At 44.3% G+C, this 22,532-nt stretch overlaps 1 protein-coding gene across 1 annotated transcript in view; it reads right to left on the bottom strand.

Annotated features, from left to right (window-relative positions):
• The window catches only part of LOC135208764 (protein FAM91A1-like), a gene marked incomplete at its 5' end in the record, with an annotated part of 50,419 nt that extends 30,476 nt beyond the window's left edge, over window positions 1-19,943 (bottom strand). The window contains 2 exon segments of the mRNA XM_064241274.1: window positions 19,082-19,279; window positions 19,849-19,943. Coding sequence (XP_064097344.1) covers window positions 19,082-19,279; window positions 19,849-19,943 — 293 coding nt within the window.
• Between the last annotated feature and the right edge of the window lie 2,589 nt (window positions 19,944-22,532).

The raw sequence follows: 22,532 nt of genomic DNA, 5'->3' as shown, positions 1-22,532 counted from the left end.
GTCAACCCGCGGTGGCGATCGAGCTGCAGGCCTAGTCGAGCCGTCGCTGTGGAGAACGGCTGGACCGAGAACAGCGGCCCCGGTCTCGTGTGTCAGAGGAGCTGGTGCTGGTTGCCGTACCCGATCGCTCTCTGTGAGAGTGATGGTCAGGCGACCGGCGAGCTCCACTGTCACGGTGAGACCGGTGCGTATCCTCACGGTGCGTCACGTCGCTGGTACCAGCCGTGGCGGCGCCGGCGAACGGGGGACCTCTTCCCAGCCTCAGCCCGTGGCCGGTCATGGACCGTCACGTCCGCCCGGGTAGCCAGCTGTTCGCCGCGAGAGCGAGAGCTGGTCTGGTGATAGTCGCGTGAGCGGCTGTCACCAGTCTTCCGCTCCGTGCCGTGAACCTGACGCTGAGCTGGCTCAGAGGTCTGGTTCCTAGCTGCACGGTCGCTGGTAGGCGACCGTACACTCGGTACCTCTTGCGAACGAGAGGCCGAGACGGATCCTGCTGCCGTGGTCGAACCACTAACAGCAGGTGAGGAAGTGCCGGTATTAGCCGGCACTCCTCTGGTCCCCGTAGTCTTCTTCCTTGCGGAAGAAGACGGGTCCTGCCCCCGAAGGAGCAGGGGTGACCAGCGAAGAACCCCCCGTCTCACCAGAGCGAGACGGGCCCTTAGAAGTTCCCGAAGGAGACTTCTTAGGGGGGGGGGAGGCGACCTTCTTCTTCTTAGGCGGGGGAGCCTTAGAAGAAGGGGAAGAGGCGGCAGACGACGACGACGACGAAGAAGACGATGAAGACGACGACGACACCTTCCTCCTCTTCTTCTTCTTCTTCGTCAACCTCCTCAGGACCGATGTCAGATCTGTCATCCAGAGCGGAGCCGGGGCTGCTGTTGCCGAAGCAACAGGGCCCGGACGCACCTGTCCGAACAGATCAGCATCGGGAGCAGCGGAGCCAGGAACAGGAACAACGTCAGCAGGTGCAGGCATCACAGGAACAGCAGTGGAGACGGCAGGAGCAGGTACAGGAACGGCAGCAGTGGTCGGCAACGTCACGTCCGTGAACAGCGGCTGGGCAGGTACGGTAGGTACGGCAGGCTGTACAGGCGGTCCAGATGGACGGACCAGCGGCACAGACATCCTTGGTACTGGTGGGAGGTCCAGGGGCGAGCTCTTCGGGCACACGAAGTCCGGTCGCGGCAGCACGGCAAACCCAGGCGGCGGCATCACACTCCCCCGTGGTACGGCGACTGGCCCCTGCACCGATGTAGTTTGGTGTGACAGAGGACCGCGTGCGGGGTGTACACCAGGTGAGGAGGTGAAGCATAGCCAGGCGTTGTAAGGGTCGTGGTGGTGGTCGTAACCGTAGCATGCGTGACCGCCACAGAGCCAGCGAGATGGTAGAGCAGCCCCTGGACACTCGGCACGCCTGCAGCCCCAACGATGCCCACACCTGTCCGAGGTCGTCCTTCGCGGCAACCGCACCTGAGGAAGCAAAAGTCGGTGATTAGCAGGATCCTCTACCCGCTCGCGCGAAGAGACGAACGGATAGAGGACCCAGAGTACAACTCGACATCGGGGTATCTAGCGCCCTCCTCCACACTCGACAGGTCGGGTGAGGAAAAGGACCTAGAAACCCCCCCCCGAAGGGGAAGGCGCCAAACGTGGGAGCTGAGCGGGCGGCAGGAAAGAAGACGAAGTGTCCGTAACCAAAGGAGTCGCGGGAGAGCTTTCCGACGACTCCTTTGCAGGCCTTCGCTTCTTCCTGCCCTCGTACAAAGTCCACTGCGCCTCCGACCAATTAGAACATACTTCACAGGGCTCGGCTCGGGTGCATTCGCGCCCCCGACACCGAGCGCACAAAATATGTGGATCAATTTCCGGGAATGAGCGGAACTTTCCGCATTTACGCCCTTCGGTACCCGGGCATAGTCTCCGTGGGGTAGCGAGGCGTGGAGATTCCATTATTGATCAATTCAAAATTGAAGAAATAAGAGAGGAAATGATTGTACTTACAAATGTTCACACACAAACACAACCAAATACTCATGAAAGCAAACGACGAGAAGCGGGCAGAGCGTCGAACACACACGTCCACTCGCTGTGAGGCCGAAAGCAAAAGTGATTTGTTTACCTCCCAGTCGCGCGCGCGCGCCTGTCGGACAAGCAGTTAACTACCGAACCCCTTGTTCGAAAGCTTACGACCTATCCAGCTGCCGCTAGTACCTTCCTATTGTAAAAGGACCGAAGGTTTGTATGCCGTGTCGGAACAACTTAGCTGTATGGTTAGCTGGAGAACTAGGAATATACTTAGGCATATTTTCAGAATCCCATATTAAACATTCAGTAGATTTTATAGACAAAGTTAAGAAAAATAATATAAAGGGACACGTGATTAGTTTTGATGTAGTAGCATTATTCACCAATATCCCCTTACATAAAGTATTAGAATTCCTTCAGACTAAACATAATGAGGGTATTTTCAATCCAAACATCGAAATAGGCGTCTTCCTTGAGTTGATTAAATTGTGTCAGTGACACTTATTTCACGTTTGAGGGACAAGTTTACAAACAGAAATACGGAGTAGCTATGGGGTCCTCATTATCACCTATACTCACTAACATCTATATGGAATATTTCGAAACTAATCTACGTAGTTCCTAATGTTAATGTCCCTAACTTAAAACTGCAAGGATGGTGGAGATATGTGGATGATATTTTTGCTATTCTGCAAGGTGATGAAAATGAAATAGAAACTTTTCTAGATGAACTCAATAAGTTTGATAACAATATCCAGTTCACCTTAGAGAAAAGTAACAATAATAAACTGCCCTTTTTAGGCATACTCATAGAAATAAAAGAAACAGAATATGAATTCAGCACATATAGAAAGGCCACACATACAAACTCATATATTCATTTCTTCTCTTTTCACAGTCATGATATAAAAATAGGGGTTCTAACAGGTTTATTTCTTAGGGCAATGAGAACGTGTGACCCTTGCAAGATAGAACAAGAAATAAATTACATCGGTAAAAGCTTCAATGCATTAGCATACCCGGAATGGTTCAGAAAAAGGGCACTCAACAAAGCTAGAAAATTTTTTTACAGAGCAAATGTAGAGAGTACATGGAAAAAAGAAAACAAGAAAATAGTTGCCCTCCCTTTTATGCCTAAAATGAAACAAATTACTTCAAAAATGAAAGAAAGTAAATATAAATTTGTATATACCTTTGATAATACCGTAAAAAACAAAGTATGTAAAAATAAATTGGAAGGAGAAGACAGTAATACAGATGATGTAGCAGGGGTATACATAATCAATTGCAACAATTGTGGAGACAGATATATGGGGGAATCAGGTAGGGGAATAAGGACTAGAGTCCAAGAACATAGAAGGGCAGTACAACTTAACTCTCAGGGGAGTGCTATAGCTAGGCATTGTTGGGAAAAGACCACAGGATGGATTTCAAAAACAGTAGGTTTTAATACAAAAGCAACAAAATTAGTCACAGGAGGGTAGTAGAAGGTGCACTCATCAGAGAAATTAAAGTAATAGAAGGAAACAAAGGTTTTACCTCAGAAGATCCAATAAGCCGAGCTTTGATATTAAAAGAAGCTAAGATTGACCCTGCTAACTTGGAGATTAGGTTTCCTGCCCAACAGACTTTTGGTGACCACACCCTTACCTCAAGGATTAATCCCATTGACCATCAGCTCAGGATATCAGAGCAACAAAAGGGGATTGGCAACTCGCAAGGAAACCAGAACAGCTATCACATAAATGACAGCTCAACGAGAAGTAGTTCCAGAACACTGCTGGGCCTTGACCCAGGCTAACATCCCGAACATCTCTTGAAAATGGGCCACAGATAGGGCCTGAAAGTACTCCAGTGTGTGGTGAAACTAAATGTAAATACTTAGAAGTAAACAAGTTACAAAGTGATTTTGTGGGTTTCTTTTTCAATAATTATTATTATTATTATTATTATTATTTTTTTTGTTTTTTTTTTTTGTTTTTTTTTTTTTTTTTTTTTTTTTGCTCTATCACAGTCCTCCAATTCGACTGGGTGGTATTTATAGTGTGGGGTTCCGGGTTGCATCCTGCCTCCTTAGGAGTCCATCACTTTTCTTACTATGTGTGCCGTTTCTAGGATCACACTCTTCTGCATGAGTCCTGGAGCTACTTCAGCCTCTAGTTTTTCTAGATTCCTTTTCAGGGATCTTGGGATCGTGCTAGTGCTCCTATGATTATGGGTACGATTTCCACTGGCATATCCATATCCTTCTTATTTCTATTTTCAGATCTTGATACTTATACCATTTTTTCCCTCTCTTTCTCTTCAACTCTAGGTGTCCCATGGTATTGCGACATCAATGAGTGATACTTTCTTCTTGACTTTGTCAATCAACGTCACGTCTGGTCTGTTTGCACGTATCACCCTATCCGTTCTGATACCATAGTCCCAGAGGATCTTTGCCTGATCGTTTTCTATCACTCCTTCAGGTTGGTGCTCTACCACTTATTACTGCAAGGTAGCTGATGTTTCTTGCACAGGCTCCAGTGGAGGCTTTTGCCACTGAATCATGCCTCTTTTTGTACTGGTTCTGTGCAAGTGCCGGGCATTCACTTGCTATGTGGTTTATGGTTTCATTTTTTCGTATTGCACTTCCTACATATGGGAGAGATGTTATTTCCGTCTATCGTACTTTGAACATATCTGGTTCTTAGCGCCTGATCTTGTGCCGCTGTTATCATTCTTCAGTTTCCTTCTTTAGCTCCTCCCCTCCTGTAGCCATTGCCAATTGTCATCGCTGGCTAGTTCTTTAGTCTGCTCCATGTATTGTCCGTGCATTGGTTTGTTGTGCCAGTCCTCTGTTCTTTCTGTCTTTCTCCTGTCTCTGTATATTTCTGGGTCTTCGTCTACTTTTATTAGTCCTTCTTCCCATGCACTCTTTAGCCACTGTCGTCTTCACTGGTTTTCAGATATTGCCCCAGTGCTCTGTTTTCGATGTTGACGCAGTCCTCTATACTTAGTAGTCCTCTCCCTCCTTCCTTTCGTGTTATGTATAGTCTGTCCGTATTTGCTCTTGGGTGTAGTGCTTTGTGTATTGTCATTTGTTTCCTGGTTTTCTGATCTATGCTGCGGAGTTCTGCCTTCGTCCATTCCACTATTCCTGCGCTGTATCTGATTACTGGCACTGCCCATGTGTTTATGGCTTTTATCATATTTCCTCCATTGAGTTTTGACTTGAGTATCGCCTTGAGTCTCTGCATATCTTCTTTCCTGATCGTGTCCTTCATCTCTTGGTGTTTTATATCCCCTCCTTCCATTATTCCCAGGTATTTGTATCCTGTCTCATCTATGTGTTTTGATGTTGCTCCCTCTCCTGGTAGCTTTATCCCTTCAGTTCTCGTTACTTTGCCTTTTTGTATGTTGACTAAGGCGCATTTTTTCTATTCCAAACTCCATCCTGATGTCCCCCAGATACAATCCTTACAGTCTGTTATTAGGGTAATCTATTTCCTTGATGCTCTTACCATACAGCTTGATGTCGTCCATGAACATCAGATGGTTGATTTTGTTGCCTCTTTTCTTGAGTTGGTACCCGGCATCCATCTTCTGTAGTACTTTTGTCATGGGAATCATGGCTACTACGAAGAGTAGTGGGGACAGTGAGTCGCCCTGGAAGATCCCTCTCCTGATATTAACCTCTGCTAGTCTTATTCAGAGCTTGTAAGTATTGTATTCCAGTTGCGCATTGTATTTTTGAGGAAGCTGATGGTATTTTCCTCTGCCCCATATATTTTTCAGGCATTCTATTAGCCATGTGTGTGGTATCATGTCGAAGGCTTTCTTTATAGTCTATCCATGCCATGCTTAGGTTGGTTTTCCTTCTCCTACTGTTCTTCATTACCATTTTGTCTATGAGGAGCTGGTCTTTTGTGCCCCTACACTTCCTTCTGCAGCCTTTCTGTTGGTGGGGGAGGTGGTTTGTCTCCTCTAGGTAGTTGTATAGCCTTTCACTGATGATACCTGTTAGTAACTTCCACTTATTGGTAGGCAGGTGATAGGCCTGTAGTTACTGGCTATATTTCCCTTATTATTATTATTATTTATTATTATTATTATTATTATTATTATTATTATATTATTATTAAATTATTATTAATTTATTATTAATTATTATTATTATTAATTATTATTATTATTATTATTATTCTTATTTTTTTTTTTTTTTTTTTTTTTTGCTCTATCACAGTCCTCTAATTCGACTGGGTGGTATTTATAGTGTGGGGTTCCGGGTTGCATCCTGCCTCCTTAGGAGTCCATCACTTTTCTTACTATGTGTGCCGTTTCTAGGATCACACACTTCTGCATGAGACCTGGAGCTACTTCAGCCTCTAGTTTTTCTAGATTCCTTTTCAGGGATCTTGGGATCGTGCCTAGTGCTCCTATGATTATGGGTACGATTTCCACTGCATATCCCATATCCTTCTTATTTCTATTTTCAGATCTTGATACTTTTTATCCATTTTTTCCCTCTCTTTCTCTTCAAACTCTGGTGTCCCATGGTATTGCGACATCAATGAGTGATACTTTCTTCTTGATTTTGTCAAATCAACGTCACGTCTGGTCTATTTGCACGTATCACCCTATCCGTTCTGATACCATAGTCCCAGAGGATCTTTGCCTGATCGTTTTCTATCACTCCTCAGGTTGGTGCTCGTACCACTTATTACTGCAAGGTAGCTGATGTTCTTTGCACAGGCTCCAGTGGAGGGCTTTTGCCACGAATCATGCCTCTTTTTGTACTGGATTCTGTTGCAAGTGCGGGCATTATTCACTTGCTATGTGGTTTATGGTTTCATTTTTCGTATTGCACTTCCTACATATGGGAGAGATGTTATTTCCGTCTATCGTACTTTGAACATATCTGGTTCTTAGGGCCTGATCTTGTGCCGCTGTTATCATTCCTTCAGTTTCCTTCTTTAGCTCTCCCCTCTGTAGCCATTGCCAATTGTCATCGCTGGCTAGTTCTTTAGTCTGTCTCATGTATTGTCCGTGCATTGGTTTGTGTGCCAGTCCTCTGTTCTCTCTGTCTTTCTCCTGTCTCTGTATATTTCTGGGTCTTCGTCTACTTTTATTAGTCCTTCTTCCCATGCACTCTTTAGCCACTCGTCTTCACTGGTTTTCAGATATTGCCCCAGTGCTCTGTTTTCAATGTTGACGCAGTCCTCTATACTTAGTAGTCCTCTCCCTCCTTCCTTTCGTGTTATGTATAGTCTGTCCGTATTTGCTCTTGGGTGTAGTGCTTTTGTGTATTGTCATTTGTTTCTGGGTTTTTCTGATCTATGCTGCGGAGTTCTGCCTTCGTCCATTCCACTATTCCTGCGCTGTATCTGATTACTGGCACTGCCCATGTGTTATGGCTTTTATCATATTTTCCTCCATTGAGTTTTGACTTGAGTATCGCCTTGCGTCTCTGCATATATTCTTTCCTGATCGTGTCCTTCATCTCTTGGTGTTTTATATCTCCTCCTTCCATTATTCCCAGGTATTTTGTATCCTGTCTCATCTATGTGTTTGATGTTGCTCCATCTGGTAGCTTTATCCCTTCAGTTCTCGTTACTTTGCCTTTTTGTATGTTGACTAAGGCGCATTTTTCTATTCCAAACTCCATTCTGATGTCCCCAGATACAATCCTTACAGTCTGGATTAGGGTATCTATTTCCTTGATGCTCACCATACAGCTTGATGTCGTCCATGAACATCAGATGGTTGATTTTGTTGCCTCTTTTCTTGAGTTGGTACCCGGCATCCATCTTCTGTAGTACTTTTGTCATGGGAATCATGGCTACTACGAAGAGTAGTGGGGACAGTGAGTCGCCCTGGAAGATCCCTCTCCTGATATTAACCCTTGCTAGTCTTATTCCAGAGCTTGTAAGTATTGTATTCCAGTGCGCATTGTATTTTTGAGGAAGCTGAATGGTATTTTCCTCTGCCCCCATATATTTTCAGGCATTCTATTAGCCATGTGTGTGGTATCATGTCGAAGGCTTTCTTATAGTCTATCCATGCCATGCTTAGGTTGGTTTTCCTTCTCCTACTGTTCTTCATTACCATTTTGTCTATCAGGAGCTGGTCTTTTGTGCCCCTACACTTCCTTCTGCAGCCTTTCTGTTGGTAGGGATGGTGTTTGTCTCCTCTAGGTAGTTGTATAGCCTTTCACTGATGATACCTGTTAGTAACTTCCACATTATTGGTAGGCAGGTGATAGGCCTGTAGTTACTGGCTATATTTCCCTTACTCTTGTCTTTTTGTACTAAGGATGTTCTTCCTGTGGTCTATCCATTTGGGTGCTTGGTGATTTGAGATACATGCTGGAGTTGTTCTGCTATTTCGTGGGGTGTAGGGCCTTGAAGTTTTTGAGCCAGTATCCATGACTTCATCGGGACCTGGGGTTTTCCAGTTTGGCATTTTCTTTAGTTGGTGTCTGACTGTGTCTGTCGTGATCTCTGTGAATCTTTGTTTTTATTCTCCCTGTTTCTTCTTCCTTGACTTCCTGGAGCCATGTTGCATGTTTGTTGTGTGATACCGGATTGCTCCATATGTTTTTCCCAGAGTCTCTTACTTGGTTCGGCTTCAGGAATTTCTGGGTGGTTGTCTTCCCCTCTTAGTTGGCTGTATAGTCTTTTCTGGTTGGTTCCGAATAGTTTGTTCTGTTGGTATCCCTTATTCCTGTTCATGTACCGTTGGATCTTGTGTGCTTTGGCCTTAAGCCTCTGTTTTACATCTTCTATTGTGTTGTTTAGTCCCCTCTCTTGTACTTTGTATTTCTCGTTGAGTTCCTCCTTTGTTTTCTTGCTTCTTAGCCTTTTTTCTGCCATCTCTTTCAGTTTACTCAAGTCAGATCTCATCACCATGATTTGCTTTTCCAGGCGCCTTTTCCAAGGAGGTTGCTGTTTTGGTTTCTGTTGGGTTGGTTGTGACGGTGGTGTTGGTGTTCGAATCCCCATCAGTTCTGCTACTAATCTTGCTCCTGCATATGTCAAGTTATTTTGTTTCTGTGATACTGGTGGTGTGTATTAGGCCCATTATTTCATTGACCTCACTTGTTTTCTCCCTTAATTTCTTGGTGTTGTAGGCTTTCATGGTGGGGATCTTTGTTCTCTCTGTATCTGGCTCCATCCATTGTCTAATCTTTTCTACCCATTCCGTCCTCTCTGTTACTTCGTCGGTGTTTCTTCGTTGTGTCGTTGTTTGATACTTCATCCTCCCTGTCGTCTTCTGTGCATCGTCTCTCAGTTCGTTTTCGTGTAATTCGTTGTCGTGTGACATTTCCCTTTCCAGTTCTTCTCTTTCTGTTGGGGTGAGAGCCAGTTCTTTTTCTTTATGTTCCTTACTTGATCTGCCAGCCTCTGCTCTGTTTGGGGGGTGTTATTCCTCTCATTCCAGATGTTGATCAATCTTCTTCTATATCCTCTCTCCGTCGGGTTGCTTCTGATGTAGCATCTCCATATTTCCTTATTTTCTTCTCTTGTCCATTTCTTCCTTTTTGCCTCTGTAGCTCCAATCTCAGGCTGTTGATTACTTTCGTTGTGGTGATCAGTTGCTGGATGACGACCTCCAAGTACCTGACCGTCTTCCCCTTCAATTGGGTTGAATACCTGGTTGCCGGACGAAGCTCCTCTGTTGCCAGAGGTTCCATTTACGTCGTTGTCGTTTATTCCTTCATTTCTTTCCATCATTGCTGAGTTTTGCTATTTAACCCATAGCTGGACCCTACCCCATCAGGGATAGGTACTCATTTAGCAGCTGAGTAGACTGAGGAAATTATGGTAAAGATACTTTCCCAAGGAATCAACGCCGAGGAGAGCGGTCACCCATCCAACGACTGACCAGCCCCAATGTTGCTTAACTTGACTTAAGTCTATTGAAGACCTAACCAACTCCTCCACGGCGCCACATATTCTTATTCTTATTATTATTATTCTTATTATTATTCTTATTATTATTCTTATTCTTATTATTATTATTATTATTATTATTATTATTCTTATTCTTATTATTATTCTTATTATTATTCTTATTATTATTATTATTATTAACAACAGAAAATATCAATAAACATTTTACATAATAGTACCATAAAAATTCTTTCATCTCGGTGAGAGAGAGAGAGAGAGAGAGAGAGAGAGGAGAGAGAGAGAGAGAGAGAGTGTGTGTGTGTTCTCAAAGAAAATATTTATAACGCTTCCAGCGAAACAGAGGGAGGGAGTTACCACTATGACATACATATCTTATGTGGCAAAAGAGAGAGTATTATTATTATTTGAAAGCATTAAAAACATATAGTACATTTACTATAAAAATTCTTGAGTCTCCGTAAATTAGGAGAGAGAGAGAGAGAGAGAGAGAGAGAGAGAGAGAGAGAGAGAGAGAGAGAGAGAGAGAGAAATTGCATGAACACTTGGTGGCAACAACACAACAGCTCCTCCCCCTCCAGTCCCATTACTTGATAATATGACAATTTGTCCAAAATTGCATTTTTCCTAACTATACAAACCTGAGGTCCTTTTACAATAGGAAGGTACTGGTAGCGGAGCTGGATAGGTCGTAAGCTTTCGAACAAGGGGTTCGGTAGTTAACTGCTTGTCCGACAGGCGCGCGTGCGCGCGACTGGTAGGTAAACAAATCACTTTTGCTTTTGGCCCAAGCAAAAACTGCAGAGTGAGGGGTGGCATGAGGTGGGACTATGTGTAAAAGGACCTCAGGTTTGTATAGTTAGGAAAAATGCAATTTTGGACAAATTGTCATTTGTTCCGACACGGCATACAAACCTTCGGTCCTTTTACAATAGGAAGACTCACTTCTTGTGGGAGGAATCTGAGTCTTTTGTGAACAGACTGGTGTTCGCCCCAACCTTGGAATGCCTCCCTGGTCGTAAGAGCGAGGAGGGATCCAAGCCTCTGTCCGATTGATCGGGGTGTGCACCGCAGGATCAATGGTCAGACCTCTGGACCAAGTACTAAGAGAGAGGCAAGCGTATCTCTTCGTACCAGCAAACAAGAATAAGTTCCTATTTGCAAGAGGCAACATAAAGTTATGGTTTGTCTCTTGTTGGCATCCACTTCCCCCCCCTTGTAGGAGGAAGTGGTGGATATTCGCTCCCATCCCTAGTGAAAGGGATAGGATGGGGCTCTGTCGAGTAAAGCTCACCGGCATCTCGTCCTATCCAGCAAGGTGATGACCGTATCCCTCTACCCACAAGGTAGAGGGGTAGAAAAAGATAGGAAGAGAAGCCAGTCACTCTCTCACTTCTCTTATCTATTCTTACAGTCACACCAGGACTCGATGCTGTTCAGCCTGCTAGGGTCTGGGTTAGCTAGACAACGTGTTTGAGCAGCCACCACGGGTCCTAAGGAAAACGATCCAAGGACCGTGTGGGCAATATCCAAAGGTAGAAAGGAGGTGCCGGTGGTCTGGTTGTACCAGACCCCTGCCTTCAGTACCTGCGCCATGAGAAGTTCTTGTGTAACTCGAGGGAGTGTACTTCTAGGTCATCTTGGTGCTGACGAAGAGTCTTCAACACTCATCCTGGGATGTCGAGTTTCTTCAGAAAGCGCGGTCGCGCTTTCACAGGACAAAGCAGCATCTCCTTCGCATCGAAGGCGGTGAAGTCCATTAGGGAGGGATTGTGAAGGACTCTAACCGATCGTCAGGAACCGAAGGGTTCAGAGTCTTCGCTACGAATTCGGTACGAAATCGAGCGTCACGAATCCCCATCCCCTGGATGCTTGACTTCGCAGGAAAAGTCATGCAATTACCTCAGAGGAAAAGAAGGGAATGGTCGTATGACCTAACCCTCTTCTCGACTTCGGTGATGTCCTGTACCCATACTGGTCTATCCGTCTGCAGCGAAGTTGTTTCTTCTCGGTAGTGGATAGGACACAGACACTCAATGTGGTGTGCGATGGTATGGGTACTGTGACAAGCCGTTAGGACGAAGAAAAGATTGTTATGGAACAACGAACTAAGTCCACAGCGAAGTTCGTACAGACATTGGGCGCTCTGACCAGACTGCCGACTGACTGCGTTCGGTAGGAGGCAAGTTGTCCAGGCACCCGAGCAAGTCACGTGACCTTCGCCTTAAAAGGGTTCTGCCAAGAGACTAACAAATAATTTGTTCGTCACCGATGCCAGAAGGCAAGGTGATGACTCTCTTAAGGCATGTGCCCAACAGGCGAAAGTCAATTGCCTTCTAGAGACCGAGGTCCTTGATGGCAAGATATCTCATAGTAATAGTTGATTCTCGGCTAAGGAGAAACAACACTATGTGTCGTTGAAGACGAATGGTGTCAGAAAATGCAACCTACGTCTTCGCCAGCTGAACCGAGAGAAGGATTCTCAAGATTCTGAACCCTGTGCTACAAAGACTGAGAACGCTAACCGCTATTCATTGCTGTCCGGTGAGGATCGTAGTTTGCAATAAAAGCAGGAGCGCTTTTCAGTAATGAAGACAGGGAAATACTGCCTGAAGAACTGCTTCTCATGGGCTGAACATTTGGAAGTAGAGCTGTCAGGTCGGAGAGTAGGCGATGTCTTCTGACATATCTGTAATTCGGGGCGAGCAATGAATAATTGCACACCTACGAATACGAGATATTTTGAAGACAAACTCAGATGTCTGCAAAAATCATTCGCATTATCGCGGTGCGATGCAGCGGTTGACTAGTACAGACTTCTGTTACCGTGCGGTAAACAGAAAGATGAAAAGAGTCCAGAGATATCTCTGTTGAAAATTCTCGCAATGTCGAAGGCGATGAAATCAAGCGTCACAGCAGTAGATGGTCCTTCATTATTGCGAGAATCCCCGTTAATCAGAGACCTAAGTCCATGATTGTTGGGCAGAGATACGGTTCGGTAGTCAATCAAACCAGGGGAGAGAGAGACGTAACTGACCGTGCATCTCCGAGAACCTAGCTGATACTGAGCCGCTATCAGGCAGTTTCAATACGCAGTAGCTCTCGGTGACTCGTCATCCTGAGTTGCCAGTTAATCCACTTATTACACGAAGGAATGCGTTCGGCTAGAAACCATCGAGCATAAAGAATACGCTCGAGCAATTATATTTAAAAAAAACGAAACGGATTTCGGTAAATACAAAAGCTGATTTGGTGTTGTCATGACAATACCAAGTATCTAAAATCGAAACTGATAACTGCTGGGAGGTTGCAGGCAACCCCGAGTTGCAGTTCAATTAAGATACATTCGTCTCGGTCACAAACCGTAGAGTTAACTACGTATGCGCCTACCCCCCCGTTGGACAATTCAACTGTTACAAGAATCATGTCGCGAGGGTAATATACGTAGTATATTTGTAGGTTCTGTACAACGACTCCATCCTAAATTCTTTTCCCCTCGAGGATGAGAATAAGGATTGGAGATCGACCGCCTCGTTCTCTAGTCAAGAGAGTGAAGGAGAAGTCTTTCCCAAAGGAAAGCTTCAATGGTGAACAGAATACCGAAGACGATAGTTCAAGCCAAACTGAAGTTCCCGTCCGTTCTTCTCTATTCCAGTTAAATCGCCTACTGTGAGATACTCTTCTTTTCAGCAGCAGTCTTCTTCCAAATGCTAGAAATTACAGGAATTCGAGCATAAGCGAGGTTCCCGATTATCGTAACAATTATCGGGGATTCTCGCTCACTTTGGACCGTGGTCTCGCCTAAGTTTTTGTTTGGAGTCGTAAAAAAACTCGAACACTCTAGTGCGCTAGAAATTCCGTAGAATTCTAAGGCACTCTGCGAAACCCCCACCGCCAATTCGTCAACGATATCGGCTGGTGGTCCTCTCTATTCCCGTAGAAATCGAGAAAAGGGGCAGGATCCCTCCTCAACGACCGGGCTTACGTCAGGTAGGACCCAAGGTCCCCCCCGGTAGCGCAGCCCCTAACGTGGGTCTTACAGATAAATCTCTGTAGGATCCCTCCCCTTTCCCTCGTAGGCCGTAATGGAGAGAGGGAATGGGGGAGGAATGGATACTGGCTCGCCTTCCCAGGCGGAACTAGCAGTTTGGAGAAGACAAGGCGCAGCCATCGCCTTACGGCGATGGCCTCTCGAGCCTGGAAAACGTAATCGTCAGGGAGAAAACGTTTTCCCCGAGAGGGTTACGAACTCATACTGTAGGTAAGGATCTGCCCGCCACTGTGAAACGTCGTCTGGGTGGGGCTGATCGACACCTGACAGGAGAGAGCCGATACCGTTCCTCCGACTCATTCCAGTCCTCGTCGAGGTCGAAACCTCTCAGGAGGACCGAAGGGGTATTCAAATACGGTGTCCGAAGACACGTAGAAACGCCTCTGTCGCAGTAGAGAGGTGAGTAGCTTGTTCGACCGGCCATAAACTGAGAGAGCCTTCTTGTCCGGAGACGAGAGACTACCTGGTTCAACACAGTCCGGCAAGCTCCGTCGCGGCAGACCCACCGTCGTTTGGGGTTCCCTCTCGGGCCCCAAAACGACTCGAGCCGAGACGTGGCTCTGCTGGTGGGATCGCGGCGATCCTTCCCCGAGGTCGTTGTGCTGACGAAAAAAAAATCAGCGTCATAACCTCGGCAAGTTCCTCTGGATCTCGAAGTCACAGCATCTTGCAGAGTGGGACCGTTAAGACCCTTTCGAACAAAGCATATTCCAGAACTTCCTCCTAAGAAGGGGGAACAGCGACAGCCCTCTCGGGTCTTCCCCATCCCACTTGCGCATACGTCCTGGCCGTCCAAGAACCGTGCCGGCACGTAGGGTTCGTCGTGGTGGGATCGTGAGGGGCGCACCCCGCCCTACGATCACTCCTTCAATACCTCGCTCCTCCCGGTGTAACCCGAGGAGGTTGAAGGTACGGGAGAGGCAGACCTGACGCTCCCTCGTTGCTCGCTGCAGCGAAAAACCAGCAGGCTTTGGAGGGCTGCAGGCGATCGTCAACCCGTGGGTGGGCGATCGAGGCTGCATGGCCTGGTCGAACCGTCCCGCTGTGGAGAACGGCTGGACTGAGCACAGCGGCCCCGATCTCGAGTGTCAGAAGAGCTGGTGCTGGTTGCCATACCCGATCGCTCTCTGTGAGAGCGACCGGTCAGGGCGACCTGCAAGCTCCACTGTCACAGTGAGACCGTGCTTGTCCTCACGGCACGTCACGTCGCTGTTCCAGCCGTGGCTGGCACCGGCGAACGGGAGGACCCTCTTCCCCAGCCTCAGCCGTGCCGTCGTGGACCGTCACGTCCCCGGGTAGCCAGCTGTTCGCCGCAGAGTGATAGCTGGTCTGGTGAGAGTCGCGTGAGCGGCTGTCACCAGTCTTCCGCCCCGTGCCGTGAACCTGACGCTGAGCGGATTCAGAGTCTGGTTCCTGCTGCAACGGTCGCTGGTAGCGACCGTACACTCGGTACCTCCCGCGAACGAGAGGCCGAGACGGGACCCTGATGCAGTGGCAGAACCACTGACACCAGGCGAGGAAGTACCGGTGTGTAGCCGGTACCAAAAATAAAAAACCCCAATCTGGTCCCCGTAGTCTTCTTCCTTGCGGAAGAAGAGACGGGTGGCCCCGCTCCCGAAGGAGCAGGAGGACCAGCGGAAGGAACCTCCCGTCCCACTGAGGTGAGACGGTCCCCGAGAAGCTCCCGAGGAGACTTCTTAGGAGGGGGAGGAGGCAACCTTCTTCTTCTCGGCTGTGAGCCTTAGAAGTCGAAGGGGAAAGAGGCGGCAGCCTGACGACGATGAAGAAGATGAAAGACGACGACGACGACACCTTCCTCCTCTTCTTCGTCAGCTTCCTCAGGACAGACGTAAGATCTGCTATCCAGGGCGGAGCCGGGGCTGCTGTAGCCGAAGCTACAGGGCCCGGCGCACCTGTACAGACAGACCCAAAGTCTGGGGTAGTACCACCACGAACAGGGACGACATCAGCAGGTATGGGCATCTCAGGACAGCAGGCACAGCCAGCACAGCATCGGTAGGACCGCCAGCGCAGCAACGGCAGGGACAGCCACGCAGCAACGGCAGGACAGCCAGCGCAGCAACTGCATGGACAGTCAGCCCAGAATCGGCAGGTACGGCAGGCAGCACCGGAACACAGGAAGTGGAGCAGCAGCCACAAACATCCTGGTACCGCGGCAGGTCCAGGGGCGAGCTCTAGGGCAGCGGAAGTGGGGTCGCTGCAGCGCGGCAACCAACGAGCGGCGGCGGCACGTCCCCCCTCTCGTACGGCGAACGGCACTTCACACGCTGTAGCAAGACTGTTACCACGTGAGGTGATTACACCGGTGAGGAGGGACGTCGTCACTGGAGCGTGGTCACCAACTCCATGGGTGACGCAGTAGGCCCAGCATAGAACCGCAGCCCCTGGACACTAGCACGCCCTGCAAATCGAAGGACGCCCATATCTCACCAAGTCCACCCTCGTGGCAGTGCACCTGCGGAAATAACAGTAGTAGCGATTAGTGGGGGGGGAAGTCCCCTCGCGCGGGGGGGGTGAGCCCTCTCCGAACGAGTGGAAGACCCGAATACAATTGTACATCGGGCACCGAGCGCCCTCGCGCTCGACGGATCGGGCGAGGAGAAAGAACGCCGATAACCTCCCCCCCCCAAGGGGAAGGGCCATCTGTGGGAGCTGAGCGGGGGGGTTCTCGTTCCCCACCCCCGCACAGCACCCATGTACCCAACAATATATAAGAGCCCGAGAGCAATCGTGCCATCGGCCCGAATGCAAGGGCACAAGGATCAATTCCCTGACTGAGCGGGAATTTGAACCAAATAATATTGATGCAATCATATAAAAAGAATAAATGAAAAAGAATCTTGCATTACGATTCACTTCACAATGAATAAGGGGCTCGGATCAAGCGCATTTTGCGCCCTCGTACCGAGCGCAAGGGTAAAGGATCCATTCCTTACCTTTATGGATCAAGTTTATGGAAACCTTGATCCATAATGATTGATGCAATCAATATATATATGAAAATGAAAAAGAATACTGCGCTTGCGATTTCACTTCATACAAATAAAAAGGGAAGGATCAATTCCCGTAAATAGCGGAAACATTGATCCCAGTAAACAATGCAATCTCAATAAAATATGAAATGAAAAAGAACTGGCACTTGCGATTTCACTTCATTTCAATAAAAGGGGAAAAGATCAATTTCCGGGGTAAGCTCTGGAAACTGATCCAAAATGAGTATTGCTACAATCAAAATAAATATATGAAAATGAAAAGAATACTGTACTTGCGATTCCACTTCCATACAGAATAAGTTTCCGTGCCGAGCGCATTCGCTCGGCAACGAGCATAACGAAAAGGTCAAAAAAATATAAATGGAAAAGAGCACTTACTTACGATTTTTTCATCTACACATTTCCAACCAAAATATAACGCTCGGAGCGAGCGCTCTCTCCCGCCCTCGGCACCGAGCATACACAATACGAGGATCATTTCTGGGAAAATGAATTCCCGCACTTACGCCCCTTCAGTCCCCGGCACTCGGGTAATCGGAGGGCGTGGTGAAAAACCCAAGATCCTTTAATTCACAATTGAATTCAATGAAATAAATAGAAAATGATTGTACTTACAATTCAGTTTTTCACTAGATAAATAGAAAAAGAAAAACCAAAACAAACCATGCGAAAGCAACGACGATAAAGCGGCAGAGAGCGATGATACACGTCCACACTCCCAAGCAGTCAGGCCGAAAGCAAAAGTTGTTTGTTACCTACCAGTCGCGCGCGCGCTGCGCCTGTCGGACAGTCAGTTAACTACCGAACCCCTTGTTTCGAAAGCTTACGACCTATCCAGCTGCCGCTAGTACCTTCCTATTGTAAAAGGACCGAAGGTTTTTGTATGCCGTGTCGGAACAATGACACTTTTAGTACCTGGAGTTAGAGAGAGAAAACTGGATTTCCTTCATTCTTACATAACTTTTAAAATTTATAAACTAAAACCTTACTATTCACATTAGCATTTTTCTTTAATGAATTAATATCATTGCTGTAAACTACATTAATATTAAAATATTTAAAATAGTAAATCCATTTATTATCATACAATAAAAAAAAACAAAATCTCTGTATGGGGGAGAGAGAGAGAGAGAGAGAGAGAGAGAGAGAGAGAGAGAGAGAGAGAGAGAGAGAGAGAGAAGGAAGAGAGAGAGAGGAGAGAGAGGAGGAGAATTACTATTTTTATTATTAATGTGATATCATTTATCTTATTGGAAACTCACTAATACAATATTAATCAATATTAGTATTTGAAATTAGGTAAATCATTTTTGTTACCAATAAAAAATGTATTTAGTCATGAAAATAAACATCAAAAATACACTAATTAGTTTATTATTTTCACTGGAAAAAAATCCTGCGAAATAGGCGAATCCCCCGCAAATAAATGGGTAGATGGGATGGCCCAGAGAGAAATCCGCAAATCAGTCAGTACGCGAATCTGGAGAACGCGAATAAGGGGGGTCCATTGTACCTCTTTTGAACAGTATACCACTTTACCATTTGTTTTTCTCACTTATACTGCCGTGCATACATACTGACATTACTGCTAATTAATCTATCCTCTTTTTTATTTATTATTTACCTGTTATTCATTTTGTGCTTCATTTATCAACATCGGTTTCTATTCTGTGGAAGCAAACTTTTCAAGCTGATGGCCATTCAGGCTTGTCCCATACAATTATTCATAAAATTATACCAATAAAGATTACAGGGAGTCCACAGGTTACAGCGGAGGTTCCATTCCAGCAGCGTGCAGTAAGTTGGAAAACACCAAGCCTCAGAACGTCAATGCCTGCAGTGCTTACAGTGCCATAACTTTGGAACATCAGCTGTAATCCAGACTGATTGTTTGATGAATATACGTACTTGAAAAAGCACCAGAAGCATGGAACACCGTAAGTCAGTGTCGCTATGACCAGGGGACTACTAATTGTGTTTCATGCTTTGGTTTGACCATAGCTTGACAAATGCAATTTTTGTCAAAATAATCTTGCACAGCCTTGCGTAATCATATTTCTTTAAAAACATCCTACACCTTCATCTAGTTCAATACTCACTGGTAATTTTTCTTCAAAAGTCTTGCTGTTGTGGCTGGATCTAAGTTACTAAGGCTTTCCCAGCGGATCAAGTCTAAGGCATGGGGAACTTCCTGACCGGGTGCACATAAGTCCCGATTGTGACGGAGGAATGTGACTGAAGTGCGGAGGGTTAAGGCGTGCTCAAAATACCTCTGAGCTTCACCTTCTGAATCCGACCTTGAATAAAATAAAGACTGCTATTTATTCAATGACTTAAACATTATCATAATGTGTCTAAAAATGTTAACCAAATATATAATGAGGGAATTAAGAATATACAACTGCAGGTCATGACATGACCATCTAAACTGAAGGTGGCAAATTGAAGGAAAACAAAGGTTGAGAAGAAACCAAAAGGAATAAAAAAAGAAATAAAGTGAAAGGCACTTTTTTTTTTGAAGAGTGAAGAGATAGGTGACCAGCATCACTATAAAAGTCTAATTGGTCATTACAAGAAAAGTATTGGCCTCTCTTCTTAAAAGTCAAAATATTCCTCTTGCAATAAAGTGAGCTAAATAATTCAAGAAACAGAGCTCTACACTGTAGAAGTGAAGTTCAAACGTACATCAAATGGAAAAAATAACTAATAAAATATGTAGTGAAATTTATCACTGAATGTATGAATAAAATACGTAACAGTAAAGCACATCCCCTTAAGTTAATACTTCAGTAGTATTTTGCGATAAAGATGTCAATAAAAAAGTAATACAGGAAAACCCTACAAATAGTATACTGTAATTACTTACCTTTGTATCTTGTCAAGTTCTGTTAAGAGAGAATCCAAGCCCTCATCCAGCATTTTACCTACTTCAAACATGGTGACAGCATGACTCTTCAGTCCCTGTAATACAAATTCTTATTAACCCTCTTACGCCGAAGGGGTATAATAAAAATAGTCTCCCGTATGCCGAGGCGATCTCAGAGTGAGCGTTGAAGCGGAAAAAATATTTTTTTCAAAAAATCACAGCACGCTTAGTTTTCAAGATTAAGAGTTCATTTTTGGCTCCTTTTTTTTTGTTATTCCCTGAAGTTTAGAATCCAACCATCAGAAATGAAAAAAAATATCATTATCATATATAAATAATGCGATATATAATAGCGCGAAAACGAAATTTCATATATAATTGTATTCAAATCGTGCTGTGACCAAAACGGTTAAAGTTAACGAGTTAATTTTTTTTTCGTTGTATTGTACACTAAATTGCAATCATTTTGGTATAGAACACATTGTAAAATGATCAAAGCAACACAGAGAAAATATTATCACCAAATGATGCATGAATTCGTAACGAGCGAACATAAAAAAATGTTTTTTTCAAAAATTCACAATAAATCTAAATATTGTTCTAGAGACTTCCAATTTGTTTCAAAATGAAGATAAATGATTAGAATATTACTATACTGTAAGAGTTTTAGCTTACAATTGCAGTTTTCGACCATTTCGGACTAGTTAAAGTTGACCGAATGTCGAATTTTTTTTATATTTTTTTTATATGCAAATATTTCAAAAATGAGAAAAGCTACAACCTTCAATTATTTTTAGTTGTATTCTACATGAAATTACCCACATTTTCATATATAAAACTCTATGAAACACCTAATATGAAAAGGATCAAATATAACGATAATGCGACGTACGCATTTCAGAGATTTGTGGCGGAGAATCCACGCACGGAGGGAAGGAAAGCTTTTTTTTAAAATTCACCATAAATCTAAATATTGTGCTAGTGACTTCAAATTTGTTTCAAAATGAAGATAAATGACTGAATATTACTAGACTGTAAGAGTTTTAGCATACAATTGCGTTTTTCGACTATTTCGGTATAGTCAAAGTTGACCGAACGTGATTTTTTTTCTATTTATCGTGATTTATATGCAAATATTTCAAAAATGAGAAAAGCTACAACCTTCAATCATTTTTTGTTGTATTCTACACATAATTGCGCACATTTTCATATATAAAACTTTATGTAACGGCTAATTTGAAATGGTGTAAACATTACTACAATCGCACAAAAAAATTTCTGATTTTTTTCGGAAGTTACCGCGCGGACATAAGGAAAAGTTTTTTTTTTTTCATAAATTCACCATAAATCAAAATATTGTTCTAGAGACTTCCAATTTGTTGCAAAATGAAGGTAAATGATTGAATATTACTAAAATATAAGAGTTTTAGCTTACAATTGCGTTTTTCGACATTTCTGGTAAAGTCAAAGTTGACCAAAGGTTGAATTTTGAAAGATCGTTATTTATATGAAAATATTTCAAAACTGATAAAAGCCACAACCATGGGTTGTTTCTAGTTGCATTGTGCATGAAATTGCGCACATTTCCATATATAAAACTTTATGTAACGGCAAATTTAAAATGGTGCAAACATTACAACAATCGCACGAAAAAATTTATCGGAAGAGTTACCCCACGGACGTAAGGAAAAGGTTTTTTTCATAAATTCACTATAAATCGAAATATTGTGCTAGAGACGTCCAATTTGTTGCAAAATGAAGGTAAATGATTGAATATTACTAGAATATAAGAATTTTAGCTTACAATTGCGTTTTTCGACCATTTCGGTAGAGTCAAAGTTGACCGAAGGTTGAAATTTTGGCACTTATCGTTATTTATATGAAAATATTTCAAAACTGATAAAAGCTACAATCACAAGTATTTTTTAGTTGTATTCTACATGAAATTGCGCACATTTTCACATATAATACTCCATGTAATGACTAATTTAAAATGGTACAAAAATTATGTCAAAGTGACGAAATAATTTCTGAGATGTGTCACCGATACTTTTTAGTGTCATAAGAAAGAAATTCGCGCTTGCGCGCCTGCGTAACAATTGTAAACAAAACAACGCCTTGATCCGTGAGCTCCCAGCATCCCCAAAGGCGCGTGATTCAAAAGTTTTCAGCTGGTAGCCCTATAAGTATTTTTCCGCAAATTTTTATAAAAACTTTTTTATGTAGACGTTTAATACGTCCAATCGGCACCCAGGAGACAATTTATCTCGAAGTTTAATACGTCCAATCGGCGTAAGAGGGTTAACATTTTTTAAAATAATTCTGGTTTCTGAGTAATTTCACGACATTAAAGTAAAACAAAAATATGTATCTGTAACAATATACGCCCAGTGTTAAAAGCAGAATCTAAGGAAGAGGCAAAAATGTTTAAAACGAGGAAAAGTATAATGGAGAGAGACAAAGACTAAATATCAAAGTAAATCAAAGCTGAAGACTGGAGATAATTAAAATATTTATGTACATCTAACCCCCATGCATAGAGGGAAAGCTTACTTAACCCTTAAACGCCGACTGGACATATTTTACGTCCACTAAAATTGTCTGTCGGGTGCCAAGTGGACGTATGGTACGTTGACTACAAAAAGTTTTTTTAAATATTCATGGAAAAATGACATTGTTTATGA

Source organism: Macrobrachium nipponense, chromosome 35 (assembly GCF_015104395.2).
Source record: "Macrobrachium nipponense isolate FS-2020 chromosome 35, ASM1510439v2, whole genome shotgun sequence".
Classification (NCBI taxonomy): Eukaryota; Metazoa; Arthropoda; class Malacostraca; order Decapoda; family Palaemonidae; genus Macrobrachium; species Macrobrachium nipponense.
The sequence above is the reverse complement of the archived record's forward strand: the minus strand, read 5'-3'. Positions and strand labels throughout refer to the sequence as shown.